Source organism: Caretta caretta, chromosome 1, assembly GCF_965140235.1.
Source record: "Caretta caretta isolate rCarCar2 chromosome 1, rCarCar1.hap1, whole genome shotgun sequence".
Lineage (NCBI taxonomy): Eukaryota > Metazoa > Chordata > Testudines > Cheloniidae > Caretta > Caretta caretta.
Genome location: NC_134206.1, coordinates 264,248,101 through 264,263,749, shown reverse-complemented (window position 1 = coordinate 264,263,749; position 15,649 = coordinate 264,248,101). Strand labels below are relative to the sequence as shown.

At 42.6% G+C, this 15,649-nt stretch overlaps 1 protein-coding gene across 3 annotated transcripts in view; it reads right to left on the bottom strand.

The window, feature by feature from the left end:
- GUCY2C (guanylate cyclase 2C) overlaps positions 1–15,649 on the bottom strand; it is an 83,865-nt gene that overhangs the window by 19,549 nt on the left and 48,667 nt on the right. For all 3 annotated transcript variants that reach the window (XM_075124244.1, XM_075124245.1, XM_048835325.2), the window contains 6 exons: positions 15,250–15,312; positions 14,582–14,650; positions 13,610–13,714; positions 12,482–12,568; positions 7,249–7,381; positions 1,788–1,925 (listed from right to left, as the gene is read on the bottom strand). In XM_075124244.1, coding sequence (XP_074980345.1) covers positions 1,788–1,925; positions 7,249–7,381; positions 12,482–12,568; positions 13,610–13,714; positions 14,582–14,650; positions 15,250–15,312 — 595 coding nt within the window. The remainder of the gene's footprint in view (positions 1–1,787; positions 1,926–7,248; positions 7,382–12,481; positions 12,569–13,609; positions 13,715–14,581; positions 14,651–15,249; positions 15,313–15,649) is intronic.

The window sequence follows — 15,649 nt, the reverse complement described above, 5'->3', positions numbered from 1 at the left end:
ATCCCCTATCTTCTAACTAAGTAGAGCACGGTAAACTTTGCTTGTTTGTTTTTTAGACAAACGGAAACCCAAAAGTAAATCTGAAATGTCCCCTCCCCTCAAAACGAGCTCTCTCAAATGTTCATTTGTATTGAGTTAGCAATTTGAAAGGCTGTGTTTCCCAGAGTATAAACATTACATGCCTGGGCAGGGAGCATGCTGAGGTTACCCCAGAAATCCTTTGAACATGTTTAGAGGGAAAGAGCTAATTGGGAGGCTGAGGTGCTGCTGTATTACCTGTTTAAACAAAAACAGGGAGGGTTTGCAGGATGACTCAGAGGTAGAAGAGGTGTCTGAACTCATTATTAATATGCAGTCTGGGGAATTCTAAACTCTTACATTCTTGTGGTTATTCTAATTTATAAAATGATAGATGGATTCTGGTGCTGTGGCATTACTGGATTTACATCATATAAACAAAATTTGTCCATTTCAGGAACAATACACAGTTGGCTTCCCAATAAAAGAAACTTCTTCGATATCTGCAAACAAGAAGCTTCATAGTTAAGTTTGTCCATTGTGGGTCTTTTATTAGCATAGCCTTCTATCTGTGTAAACCTAACACAATTATCTCACTGGCCTACAAAGCTTTTGGCAAAGTCTTTTGCAAATCAGGCATATAGAGACCTAAAAGTTATGTTCATAATATGAGGAAGGGTCATGCATTGTCCACAATAAGATGAAAACTAGACTAAAGGTAAAATTTTCAGAACTGCCTAAGTGACTAAGAAACCCACTAGGACTTAAGTTTACGTCACTGAGGCAGTTTTGAAAATGTTGCGTTTAATTCCCACTGAAGGTGAAGCCCCAGCTGGCCTCAAACAGAACTTTAATGGAGTTCTGCTTTAATAGTTGTATAGACTTACTGTTTCATCATTTACACAGTGTATACAAAATTCACTCCTAAAACTCCAGCTACCTGACAAAAATATGGGCACAGAAGACTTAACTGTATCCACATGGTCTGGGACTACCCATCTTCTGGATCAAAGGATTCAAAACCTTCCTGCTTGCTTTTACTAGCCATGAGAGGTATAGGTCCATAACTCAAAAATCACAAACTGATGTTCACCCAGTAATTCCAGAACCTCATGTAGCAAAACTTCCTAGAATGCCCCTCAAGGCATGGATCTGCTCTCTAAAATAGCAGTCAATTTGGCACAAATATAATTAATCTTCTCCCTGAAGGATGTGGAAAATTCCCTGCAGCACAAAAGATCTGATTAGGTTTCTGAGCCAAGGAACCAGAATTTACCAGGCTGTCAACTATTTCGAACAGTACCATGAAATGTGATTTCATGGATGCAGTGGAGAAGAAAATGTTCTTCTCCTGAAGCATTATTGGTGAGATCTGCAAAATGCCATAGTGAATGCCTAACGAGCCCACCTATAAATGCCAAGCACTCTTATTTCATGTCATTGGGTTTCTTTTGCCCTTTTGGTGTCCATGTGGGTTTGTTGATGTTTGGTATTACTGAATTGTAACATGTTGGAATATGTAATGTTGCAAGGGGGAAGGATGGAAGGAAAAACAGTACAAATCTTAATTTAAAAAAATCACAGCAATTACTCCCATGTGTCACTACTATTCGACTCTTCATTCATTGCCCAGTGAGAAAAGTAGCAGCTCAAGTACTTAACAGAGACAATGTTTTTCACTAAAATTGTGGAAAATGTGACAGTCACCGCCACAACATCCAAACGTTACGTTTGTAGTGTAAGATAGATGTGGGTTTTTAGTCTCTTACCTTTATGGTCCCGGCAGAAGTTAGTGTAGAAGGTCTCCCTGCGCAAGATGATCTCCTGTGCAACGATTCCATAGCTGTATACATCACCTTTCTGAGACACATCAGCATGACGAAGGTGTTCAGGAGCTGTCCACAGATCTGAGCAGCCAGAAGAGGTAGATATATATATATAGAGAAAGAGAGAGAGAGAGAGATGAAACTGATTTTTGTGAGCTTCTTCAGAACCTCATCCCCTTCGCATTGTTTTAATTTTATCTTTTTACTATTGTTATCCCCACCCCCACTAGAGCTTGGTATTGTTTAGATATTTGTTCAGCTATTGTGTGGAAGGGCCAACTTCAATACACACTGGATAACTGACTACCAGATATGCTTAGGTTCAAACACAAGTTGTTGAGCCGGATGCAGGAATTACTGGGTGAGGTTCTATGACCTGTGTTTTGCAGAAGGTCAGATTGGATGGTCATAAGGTCCTTGCTGGCCTTAAATTCCATGAACCTATGAAAATAATCCCCAAATGTTTTTGAGGCTGACAACATCATTGTGTCATAACATCTGTGGCTGTATAACAATATACATATGTATTTCTTGTACACCAGTCACGATATCTAGACATTGTGGTGTTATTCTGTTGTGGCAACCTACCATGACATGTTGATATTGTATCATAATGTAAAGCAAAATCATTCTATTAGCTGCAACACAGCAGTCAAAATGCAACCACCACCCTGTTGTGATGAAATAACTTTGTTTCAAGGGATGAATTCTAACACCCAGAAATTCTCAGTATGCTTGTAACAACATTTCCCCCTGAGCTACCAGAGAAAGAAGTGAAACCTGTTACTAATAAAAAAATAAGAACATAAGAACGACCATACTAGGTCAGACCAAAGGTCCATCTAGCCCAGTATCCTGTCTTCCAACAGTGGCCAATGACAGATGCCCCAGAGGGAATGAACAGAACAGGTAATCACCAAGTGATCCATCCCCTGTCGCCCATTCCCAGCTTCTGGCAAACAGAGACTAGGGACACCATCCCTGCCTATCCTGGCTAATAGCCATTGACGGACCTATCCTCCATGAATTTATCTAGTTCTTTTTTAAACCCTTTTATAGTCTTGGCCTGCACAATATCCTCTTGCATGGAGTTCCACAGGTTGACTGTGTGTTGTGTGAAAAAATCCTTCCTTTTTTTGTTTTAAACCAGCTGCCTATTAATTTCATTTGGTGATCCCTAGTTCTTGTGTTATGAGGAGGAGTAAATAACACTTCCTTATTTACATTCTCCACACCAGTCATGATTTTATAGACCTCTATCATATCCCCTCTTAAGTCATCTCTTTTCCAAGCTGAAAAGTCCCAGTCTTATTAATCGCTCCTCATATGGAAGCTGTTCCATACCCCTAATCATTTTTGTTGCCAATAATTTCAATAAAATGAATATAAATATGAAATGTGACAATGAGAAAAACCTGAGCAGGAGGAATGTAACATTTACATTCAGTGCACTTTTCCTAGCCACGAATTTTCCATATTCCTACCTCTATTACTACAAATGTTTGTGTGTGAATCTAAGAACTTTCTCTTGCAATTCCAGCCCCAGGTTCTCTTCTGTCCACATATCACAGAGATGATACAATATGTGTTTATGACATTCCAGCTGGTAATCATACAAAATGATTCCAGAGTCACAATTTCAGGTTTATATCTTCACTCAAAAATCAAGTGGGAGGAGAAGATAGGTGGGGAGAAGAGAGGAATGGTTATTTATACAGAAATACCCCATGATGATTAGCAGAAATAGAAAAAAGGTGATGAAAAAATCAGTGAAAGCTATAATTTACTGACACTCCATCTAAGGAATATAATATATTAAGAATCTCTTTAGAGAATTATATAAAAATGTAAAAATTATGTAAATTTATGTAAAATGACATGTTAATATTTGAATTACATCATAGTACATCACAAGATATTGTGATATTTCATGCAGACACTCCACTGGACAGTGGGGTGGGAGGAAGTATTGTTTCATATTCTCTGTGTATATATAAAGTCTGCTGCAGTTTCCACGGTATACATCTGATGAAGTGAGCTGTAGCACACGAAAGCTCATGCTCAAATAAATTGGTTAGTCTCTAAGGTGCTACAAGTACTCCTTTTCTTTTTGCGAATACAGACTAACACGGCTGTTACTCTGAAACCTGAATAATATCATGGTGTACCTAGCCTCTTTTCTGCCCTGTCACACAATCTCATTGCTATTGGTGTGTCAGAGTGACTCTCTCCTTTGAGAGGGAGCAGGATCCAGTGCACTGTAACTGATCAGCTGCTTCCATATTGGGTTTCAGAGGGGGCAGTAAGGCTCTAGGGAAAGAGAGAAAGGGCAGGTGAGAGCTGCCTGAGAAAGAAAGGAGAGACCAAGAAACAGATAGGAGCAGCAAAGGAGAGTTGTTGGAGACAGAGAGCAGCAGAGGAGAGCTGGCAAGAGTTACTGGGAGAGAGCTACAGGAGACTTGGAGGGTGGGGGGAAAGATGGTGATACCGAGCTGGTACCGAGGGCTGTTGGGAAGACCTGAAGTTGAAGAAAGTTGTTAGTGAGCCCTGCCAAGTTGCAGGAGAGCTTGTACAAAAGCTCCAGGGCAAAAAGGAAAAATCAACTTGGTCAGGGAAAGCTGAGAACAAAACAAAAGGGCTGATGCCAATTTTTAAAAAGGGCTCCAGAGGTGACCCTGACAACTACAGGCCAGTAAACTTCACTTCAGAATCGGGCAAATCGGATGAAACTATCGTAAAGAACAAAATTTTTCAGACACATACATGAACATAATTTGTTGGGAAATAGTCAACATGTTTTTTGTAAAGGGAAATCATGCCTCACCAATCTACTAGAATTCTTTGAGCGGGTCAATAAGCGTGCGGACAAAGGAGATCCAGTGGATATAGTTTATTTAGATTTTCAGAAAGCCTTTGACAAGATCCCTCACCAAAGGCTCTTAAGCAAAATAAGCAGTCATGGGATAAGAGGTAAGGTTGTCTCATGGATAGGTAACTGGTTAAAAGATAGGAAACAAAGGGTAGGAATAAATGGTCAGTTTTCAGAATGGAGAGAGATAAACAGTGGTGTCCCCCAGGGATTTGTACTGGGCCCAGTCCTATTTAACATATTCACAAATGATCTGGAAAAAAGTAAACAGTAAGGTGGCAAAATCTGCAGATGATACAAAACTACTCAAGATAGTTAAGTCCCAGGCAGACTGCAAAGAGCAGCAAAAGGATCTCACAAAACTGGGTCACTGGGGAACAAAATGGCAGATGAAATTTAATGTTGATAAATGCAAATTAATGCACATTGGAAAACATAATCCTAACTATACATATACAATGATGGGGTCTAAATTAGCTGTTACCACTCAAGAAAGAGATCTTGGAGTCATTGTGGATAGGTCTCTGAAATCATCCACTCAATGTGCAGCGGCAGTCAAAAAAGTGAACAGAATGTTGGGAATCATCAAGAAAGGGATAGATAATAAGGCAGAAAATATCTTATTGCCTCTGTATAAATCCATGGTACGCCCACACCTTGAATACTGGGTGCAGATGTGGTCGCCCCATCTCAAAAAGATATATTGGAATTGGAAAAGGTTCAGAAAAGGGCAACCAAAAATGATTTGGCGTATAGAACGGCTTCCGTATGAGGAGAGATTAATAAGACTGGGACTTTTCAGTTTGGAAAAGAGGCGACTAAGGGGGGATATGACAGAGGTCTATAAAATCATGAATGTTATAGAGAGAGTAAATAAGGAAGTGTTATTTACTCCTTCTTATAATACAAGAACAAGGGGCCACCAAAAGAAATTAATAGGTAGCAAGCTTAAAACAAACACGAGAAAGTATTTTTTCATGCAACGCACTGTCAACCTCTGGAACTCCTTGCCAGAGGGTGTTGTGAAGGCCAGTACTATAACAGGGTTCAAAAGGGAGCTAGATAGATTCATGGAAGATACGTCCATCAGTGGCTATTAGCCAGGGTTTGTTTTTTAAATGAACACTGTAGTTAATCTTTTAAATGTAAATATTTCAATGGCTGTTAGTCAGGATGGGCAGGAATGGTGTCCCTAGCCTCTGTTTGCCAGAAGCTGGGATTGGGTGACAAGGCATGGATCACTTGATGATAACCTGTCTGTTCATTCCCTTTGGGGCACCTGCCATTGGACACTGTCAGAGGACAGGATACTGGGCTTGATGGACGTTTGGTCTGACCCAGTATGGCCGTTCTTATGTTCTTATGCTGGAGTGTGGATCTCAGGAGCAGAGGTAGGACTCACAAACAAGGAGGCCTGGGGAACTGGAACATTGTGCGGAGCCCTCTTGTACCAGGCCTGAATGGAGGGCTGCAGGAAGCTGAGCCCAGAAACAAGAGGGTTGAACCTGGAGGGATGTTCCTTAAGCAGGATAGGACTTACAGGCAGGAAGGCCTGGGAAGTAGAACTCTGCAGTGAGCTCTCTTGAGGAAGACCTGACTTGGGAAACTCTGGTACCAGAGTTGTGGTAGAAAAGCAACTCTGATAACTCTCCAGGATATGGCCTGGAGAGTGGGCCCTGGAACAAGGGCAAAGGAACTGTGAACAGAGTGGTGACTGACTCTTGGGTGGGTGACGTGGAAATGACATCACTGAAGAGCACATGAAAAACTGTTTCGTTTATACCTGCTGTACCTTTGGATTTGGAGAGAATGGTTTTATCAGGAGGGTTATGTAGATTACTGAATGTGTACACGAATACATTATGCCTACACGTGGGCTTTTGAATTGGACATTGAGAGAGACTGTGTTGTTTTTTTTATGGCTGGACCAGGGAACTAGTGCTGCAGTCTGCCACAGGGGGACACTTTAGCTGGGGCCGCCCTGCACATGCTGTAAGAGAGAGCCTTTTCCTTGCAGTCCCTGCCAACCTTCCTGTCTTTCCCTCTCACAAACTCCCTGTGCTTTTCAAATATCAGTTGAAAATATCTTTTTTCTCTCTCTTCTTTTTACCACTTGTTTTCTTTTTCCTTCTTCCATTACTGCTCTCTATGATTGTATTATTTAACTCAGTAAAATGTTTTCAGACACAGTTTGTATAAAAGATGCTATACAAAATAAAGTTGTATTGCATGTCATGCATTCATTTCTCTGTACTCAGTACATCTAATGCATAATAGATCACAGGATATCATGTAGCTTTCTAGAGAGTAAACATTAAAAAGTCTCCGTGGACTAAGAAAATCTAATTTTCCTCAACATTATAGTGAATATGTGTTAGACAAACCAGTAAGTGTACTTTTGAATAGAAACATACATATTGCTTTCACTTAAGCCTATTTTCCCACATGCTGTATTTTGGCCTAATAGTCCCACAATCTTATTCCAGGGCTGGGAAGAAGATGAGAAGAGTTGGGATTGTGACTATTTTTGCATACCTTTCCTTGGAGGAAGAATGGAATTGCAGCCAAAATCAGTGATCTTTACCACCATGCGACTGTCCACTACACAGTTTGTGGACTTGAGGCGGCCATGGACCTCAGTTTTGCTTGAGTGTAGGTAGGACATTCCCTGTGAGAAAAAGAGAGAGCGAGACTGTATGTGACTTGATTGTTACCAAAATTAGTAGGAATTTGAAGGTTCATCATAAAATATATTTAGGTACTTACATGGCCCTCATCAGCATAGTATGTGAGCATGTCACAATTATTAAAGAATTTTATCCTCACTACACCCTTATGAGGTAGGGAATTATTTTACCAAAGGGGATTTTCCAAGGTCAAATTAGATGTCTGTGGTGGAGCTCAGAAATGAAGCTAGGTCTCTAGAATTCCAGGCCAGTGCCTTAACCAGACTATCCTTCTTTCCAGCTCACACTGTGTGATACTGTGATGTGCTTCTTGACAGTGCTAGATCGCAACAACTGCTTTTATGGTGTTTTCAGTAAAGATTACAGATTTGTATGAGTATTTTACAACCCTAAAAAATGTGGCTGGGGAAATGCTCCAGTTTTTTATTTAGTAAAGAATGAGCACCTTCACTAAATGAAAAATCCCCATTAACTGACAAAAGTATTAGGGTTGTAACCTTTCTGTAAGACATCAATCTACAACTGGGACTCGTAATCAGCCACACTTGAGCAGGTTTGAGTCTCTGAAGCAGAGGGCAGCTGAAGGATCAATGCAGAGATTGCAGGATGACGTTCTGTGGCCTACGTAATGCAGAAGGCCCGGTTAGATGATCATAAAGGTCCTTTCTGATCTTACGATTTATAAATCTACATACACTAGTCAATACATAATACCTGCAGCCTGTGGGCTAATTTCAGAGGTGAATCTTCCAGTTCCCTCAGCATGCAGGTTATGCTAATTCAGATATTTTTAGACTCCAGCTTCCTGAACTCTCTGTCTCTGACACACATGCTTGCAGACATGTAATCTGCACTCCTTTACTCATCACTTCTGAATTTGGCCCACTTAGTCTAGGGGAGTCAAGGATGGCATATCTGATATGTCAAGGAGCTGGAAGAGCGATGTAGTAGGAGCAACAACTGGTAGGTAGGTGTAAGTTTAAGCAGGCGGTGTACAATTTACACCTATTTACAGTCTCCTATTAGTTGTTTTTCCTTCTACACTTCTCTCTTCCAGCCCTTTGATATGTAAAATGCAATCTGTATGCTGAGGAGGCTAGAAGGTCTATATGACCCCAGTTTGGAACCCCTCTGAATTTGGCCCCATAACTTTAAACACACATATGCAAATGTCATCCTCAAGGATGACAGATGATAATCATGAATCTGGATTATACAAATTGAGTGATCATAATCATAGGGTGTGACATGCCGCTCTTTCACAAGAGAGAACTGTGCTTTGCTTATAGTAGGGGAAGAGTCAAATAGTGTTGTGAAACAGCAGAGGTATATTTGAACCCCAACCCTAGGGGGATACAAGCATCCCTAAAAATGTGGTTGGAAATGGTTATGTTGTGCATACATATATCATGCTGGAACCTGTGGACACTATGTAATAATGTGTGTCCAAAGGAAACACTTCTTAACACTGCTGCTACTCCCATGGAACCCTGCTGCCACCACCTAGTTTAGAGAGCCTACAACAGCAGGCCCTTCTGCAAGCTTCAGGGCCCACTTTCTGCTGCTACATCTCGTGTGCACTCCTGCTGACTCCAACCCAGGGAGCAAACCCACTAGAGCAGAAACTCCTCACCACTTTTGGCCTCCTATGAGATGATTCAATGATACTGTGGTCTACATGTGACAGAATTCTCTCATCTTCAAGTTGAGGAGCTGGTGTGTCTGAGAAGGCTTTCTCCTCCGCAGCCATCCTTTTTACTGGGGAAGCGGGTTTGGAAGCAGAAAGCCTGGTAAGCACCCAGGTGAAAATTTCAAAATTGCCTAAGTGAGTCAGGATCACAAATCCCATTGACTTCCAGTGAGGTTTGTGCTCCTGTATCTCTTAAGGACAAATCAATGGGAGTTAGATGGCTTGGCACTTTTGAAAATCCCAGTAGGTGCCTCTCTGTATCTTTAGGCAACAAAATAACTTTTCAAATATAGCCCCAAGGCACTTTTGAAAATCTCATCCTTCAGTTTTAATTCTGACCAAGCCCTTTCAACAGGGCCATTTTTCTGGTATGGTACAAAACCATTGTATTCAGCTGTACAATTTCTTTCAACTTATTTAACAATGCCCTCTTGTTTAACAAGCAACAGCTTGCAACAGCAACGTGGGCCCTTGTGCCCATAAGGCTCAATTACTGTAATTCCTTTGTATCATGGCTGTTGTCAGGTCTTTTCTGTCACTTGCACCTAGTACAGAATACAGATATGCCAGTCCTGGGGTCCTGATATATCTGCTGAAGAAGGTGCCAGTCCTTCGACGTGTCAGCAGTCACTGGCTCAAAACTACCTCTGCTGCTGGAGCCTGCACTGTCTCCTCCACATTGCCAGGGGCTGCTACAGTGGCTCTCTTTCTGGCTGCAGCTAGCAGGAAATCAATGAAGATAGCACCAGCTGCCCTGCACAGTAACAATGAGCTGCTATAGGAATCAGCCCCTGCACCAGCTCTCAAGGTCAGCTGAGGAGCATGGGAAGCAGAAGGCAGAATTCATAGGTTGGGTAGCAGTCAGGGAGGCAGGAACTGGGGTGCAGGGGAACAAGAGGTGGTGATGGAGGGCGCACGGCTGCAAGAACTGGGTGTTGGATTATTGAACTGCAGGAAGTAGCAGTTGGGTCTGAGGGATGCAGGAGCTGGGTATTGAGGGAAATGGGAGCTGGAAGGCAGTGAAACAGGAGACGGATATAAGCAGAGAAGGAGTTGTTGGGATAAAAGTAGGAAATTGTGTGTGTGCATGAGGGTCAGGTAAGGTGATGACAGCAGAGTGGTGTATGGTAATCACTAGGCCACACCATAGGCCGCCATTACAATACCATTTCCAAATTGCAAATAACCTTATGTGTTTAGGAGGACTCCTCAGAGAACTTTTCTGAATCATCTTGACTGGTTCAAATAACATCAGGTGATATGCCACAGAAAGGGCCTCGTACCCCTTTTATTCTTGGCTCCCATATCCATTTACAAATAGTACAGTGGCTAGCAGGTAGTCTGTGAAATCCTGGCCCCATTGAAGTCAACAAGAATTTTGCCAGAGACTTCATTGAAGCCAGTATTCGCCCTCTATCTCAGTGTATGATCTCATCAAATCTGATACTCTCATCAGGGCCAGGCTTGGTCAGTGCCTGGAAGGGAGTCCTATAAAGATTAACTGCAAAGGATTAAGAAAACTTGCTTGTAAGATTCCCGAAGAGAGGGAAGCATGTCCACAGTTGTTATTTAAAAGAGCTCTTAATGCTGAAGGTTAACTGAATGTGAAATAGTCATTAACAGGACCAACAAACTGTGACAATTTGGATTAAGGAGATTTTAATAAAGAGTGCGATTTTCATTATCACATTGAAACAGACATAGCAGAATCATTCATCACAGAGACCACATCTGAGCTGAGGCATGTAGGGAAATGGGAGGACTGGCCAGGAATGGTGGTAGGATTTTGATGGAGCAGTAAGAAAGGTAAGGGCATAGATTATCTAAATCTGTGTGTGAAATTCTTGGGCCCCCATTTCACTAAAAATAAAACAAATACATATTTAATTTAAAAAACTCTTGTTTTACTACCCATCTCAACTCTCCACCTTCCAAAAATGCAAATACAGTAAAAGCTTTGTTATCTGGCATGTTAGGGGAATGGGGGGTGCTGGTAAGTCAAAAATTCCAGTTAACTAAGAGGGAGGGAGTTTGGGTGCAGGAGGGGGTCCAGGGCTGGGGGTTGGGATGCGGGAGGGAGTGCAGGGCGCAGGCTCTGGGAGGGAGCTTGGGTGCAGGAGGGGGCTCGAGCATAGGTGCCAACTCCATGGGTGCTCCAGGGTTGAAACACCCATGGAGAAAAAATTAGCTGGTGTTTAGCACCCATCAGCAAAGCTCCATCCCTCCCCCCCACTCCTGCTGGCGGCCCCCACCAATCAACTCCTCCCCCGTCCTCCCAGCACCTCCTGAACGCTGCGGATCAGCTGTTCAGTGGCAGTGGTGTGCAGGAGGCACCAGGAGGGTGGGGGAGGAGCGGGGATGGGGCACGCTCGGGAGCCGGGGGTGGAAAGAGGCAGGATGGGGTGGAGCGGGGCATGAAGGGGTGGAAGTGGGGGCATGGCCAGGGGCACAGCGGGGGCGGGAAGAGGTGGGCCAGGGGTGGGCCAATGAGAGCTGTGGAGCCAGTGGGCGGGACGGGGGCAGCGCACAGAGCCGCCTTGCCGTTCCTCTGCCTAGGAGGAGCCGGGATGTGTCACTGCTTCCAGGGAGCCACACGGAGCCAGGTAGGGAGCCTGCTGGTCCCATACCAACCGGACTATAAACCGGACTTTCAATAAAAATCAGAAATGCGTTTATAGAGCTTTCCGGCTGGTAAAGTGCCGGATAACACAGCTTTTACAGTACGTAGTGAAGGTTACTTAAAATCAGCCTTGATTTCACTGCAGGATTAATTTCTTCCCATGCTAATTTGCCCTAACTTCCTGAAATGGTTACACCTAGTACTAGTAGTGAGTTTTACCATGAACATAAGATTGGCCATACTGGGTCAGACCCAAGGTCCATATAGCTCAATATCCTGTCTTTCGACAGTGGCCAATGCCAGGTGCCCCAGAGGGATTGAACAGAACAGGTAATCAAGTGACCCATCCCCTGTCGCCCATTCTCAGCTTCTGGCAAACAGAGGCTAGGGACACCATCCCTGCCCATCCTGGCTAATAGCCATTGAAAGATTTACATTTAAAAGATTAACTACAGTGTTCATTTAAAAAACAAACCCTATTCTGTTGTTTTTGATACAAGATGGTGCGAGTCTACCATTTTGAACAAACGCTGGAGTTTTCCTTTAAGCAGCTTGCCCAACCCCACACACTGTAAATCAGCAGAAGAGCTAGGAATAGAACCTAGGGCTCCAAGTGCCTAAATCCCTTCTCTAGCTGCTGGACCACACCTTTTCTCGTGGTAGCCTAAAGCATATATTATGTTAGGCCCTGTCACCTATAGCTACCCACTATGTAAGTTTCATAGCATGTGGACAGGTTTATAAATGCTTCAGTGCCACCGATTCACTTACCTTGGCAATATCATACATGACAGAGATTTTAAACTCCCAGTCCATGAAGGTGCCATCTGGGTAGGAGATCTTATCATTTAAGACATCCTGGGAGGACAAGAAGGAGACAAAGGGGCTAACCTATAGCAAGGAAACAGCCAGGGAAGGCAAGGCGTCTCTGTGTAATGTTAACAAAGCTCTGAATCACGCAGCCTTTTGGCCAGTGACTAAAAAGGGGTTCCTCTCTGTTTTACTTAAGAAGTACATAAATTATGACAGACACTGGGTTACTTGGAGGCTAGGGAATGGAATATAAATTTTTCCTACACAGGAACTACAAAAAGGTGAGAACCTAACTTCTAGCCACTGTAACAAGGAGTCCAGTGGCACCTTAAAGACTAACAGATTTATTTGGACATAAGCTTTCATGGGTAAAATACCCACTTCTTCAGATGCATGGAGTGAAAATTACAGATGCAGGCATTGTATGCTGACACATGAAGAGAAGGGAGTTACCTCACAAGTGGAGAGGAAGATGATGTTTGTCTGTATCTGTGCGAGTTTTTTGTTAAGGTTGACGGATTTCCACTCCATACGGCTAAGTATATAATGCCTGCATCTGTAATTTTCACTCCATGCATCTGAAGTGGGTTTTTTACCCATGAAAGCTTATGTCCAAATAAATCTGTTAGTCTTTAAGGTGCCACCGGACTCCTTATTGTTTTTGTGGATACAGACTAACATGGCTACCCCCTGATACTTTCTAGTCACTGTGGTTTCCGGAGGCAAAAAATGAGCCTCTATGAATATGTTTGCCTATATGAACACTGCAAAGCCTAGCAAGACATTCTGACTTGTCTGTCACTGCATCCTTTAATTATGAGAGTGATCTAAAGCCCACTGAAGTCAGTGAGAGTTTTTCCACTGACTCAGGAGCAATGTCAGCTTACACCTGCTGAGGATCGACTCCAAGCAGGAGAAGGGAGAGAAGCAGAAGAGAAGTCAGTGAGATTACTTCATAGAAGTACTGAAGTAATATTACTGACTTCACTTCTGCTCCTCTCCCTTCTCCTGCCCTAGGACCCAGCCATCTGGCAGGTTAGCTTTTCCTTTTACAAACTGGTAAGAGGGGCTTGCACAGTTATTTACCCTCAATGATCCTCTCTCACAGTATTCAATCACCCCAAAGATCATCGTGTCCATCTTCACTGTGCCATAGAATTTTGTCAGGTTGTAATAGTCCATCTGGAAGAGCTAGAGCAAAAATAATGTATCCATTAAAAACATTGTGGGAGCCAAAATTAAGTCTGATGGTGTGAAGGGGCTCTCAATCCCAGACCCTGATATGATGTGTGGGTTCTCTGTGTGCAGGTGTGTGGAGAACCAAAGTGAGTGATCAGAGCCTTCTGATCTAGGAGATAAGGGTGGGGAGTGACTGTTGACTGTATTCCAAACTCCGCTGTCTCCATTATTGCCTCTGCAGTAGAACCTCACAGTTTCACACTCTGGACACGGATACCCATTATAAATGACTGAATGTTGCCAATTAGTTCATAAATGAACAAATAATAGAAATATGAGGATCCTGCATGATAGTATGTACTTTGTTCATTTACTTAGGCTATTGCAGTTTCATTAAAATTATTTATAATACTTTACAATGTATCTGTCCCTAATGTAAAAATGTACTTCATAATTTTTTAGAAAATATACTATTAAAGCCAAATTATGTAGGACATAACTCTGTGGAAGTTAATGGAGATGTATTTGTATACACCAGAGATGCATTTAGCCCTTAGTAATAGGAGATTTGACGACAACACTCCACTATTAAATGATTGGTATGAAGTGAGGAAAGAGAAAGCATCAGTTTTCCCACTGATTATAAAAATGTGGATTAACAAGGTTCTATCAGGTTCATGAGAGATCTCAGTCATCTTCAACGTCCAAGGCTTACAGTCCAGAATCAGAACTGTGCATAAGACCCCCCCATAACACACACAGAGGGACCCTCAGGCTGCAGTAGCCTGTGGGATGGACACACACATGGATTTGGTGGAATGAGTTCACTAATTAGTTTCATTCACTCTGTAGTGTCTAGCTGCTACATGAAACAGTTACCTTGTTCAGTTCTATCTTTTGTTTCTCTGTGAAATTCCCATCATGTCTGAGATCTTTCAGGATCACCACCTGGAAAGAAAAAAACAAACTGGGAGGAAACCATAGCAGCAGAACAACAACAATCCGTGCTCCCCTAAACTACTTCTGGTATTTGAGTATATCCTTATCCACTAATAAGTAATGGAGTTATATTATTTTTTACAAGATTTACCAAGTTGATAGTTCTGTTGTTCTGGAACAGACTCAGTGGCTGATCTTTCAAACCCTTCATTCACATGAGTGACCTTATTCAGGCAAAAAGTTCAGCTGACATTCAGGGGACTTCACACATAAATAAGAGTCCTCCTTTGCCCATCTAGTCCACTAATTTACCTCATGCCACATCAAAACAGACCAGTGATCTATTGTGTCCTGGATCCTGCCTTTTGCCATTCGGGACCAGGCCAGTGGTTCACTGAGTCCAACATTCTGCCTCTGGCAGTTGCTAATAAAAGGGGGCCTCAAAGGAAAATGAACGCCTCACCCCTTCCATTAACTTACCAGTTTTGCAAGGTTGGATGAGAATGGGGGTGGCATTGCTTCCTGTTCTCTAAAGAGAATCAACTGCCTTTCACAGAAGCCTCTCACTAAAGAAGGGAAGGGGAGCAGAGATGCTGTGGTCATTTTACCTTCTTGTCATATTTGGCTTGGCACTGTCTCTGGATTGTGTCACGCCTCTTGTCTTCATCAATCTGGGGAACAAAGAAGACTCATTAGCCAGCAATTATAAAATACCCCACCCTGGCAGGCACCAGACTGCAGAGAGAAAAATAATGCCAAACTATGCCATTGTCTGCATGGGTGTCTTTCTTTTTAGAGCCCAACTAAATCCCAGAACATGCAATCACCATTCATGCGACTCCCATATGCCGTCAGGGTCTCTTCCTCTGATCAGTACTATTGGCCTGTGTTTTACAGACAAATCAAGGATCAACTCCTTCTTGAAAAGGGATGTCATTTGTGATATGAATGGTGTGGGAATCCAATGGAAGAGCCTGGAAAGAAATACCCTGCCTATTTCACAGTTGT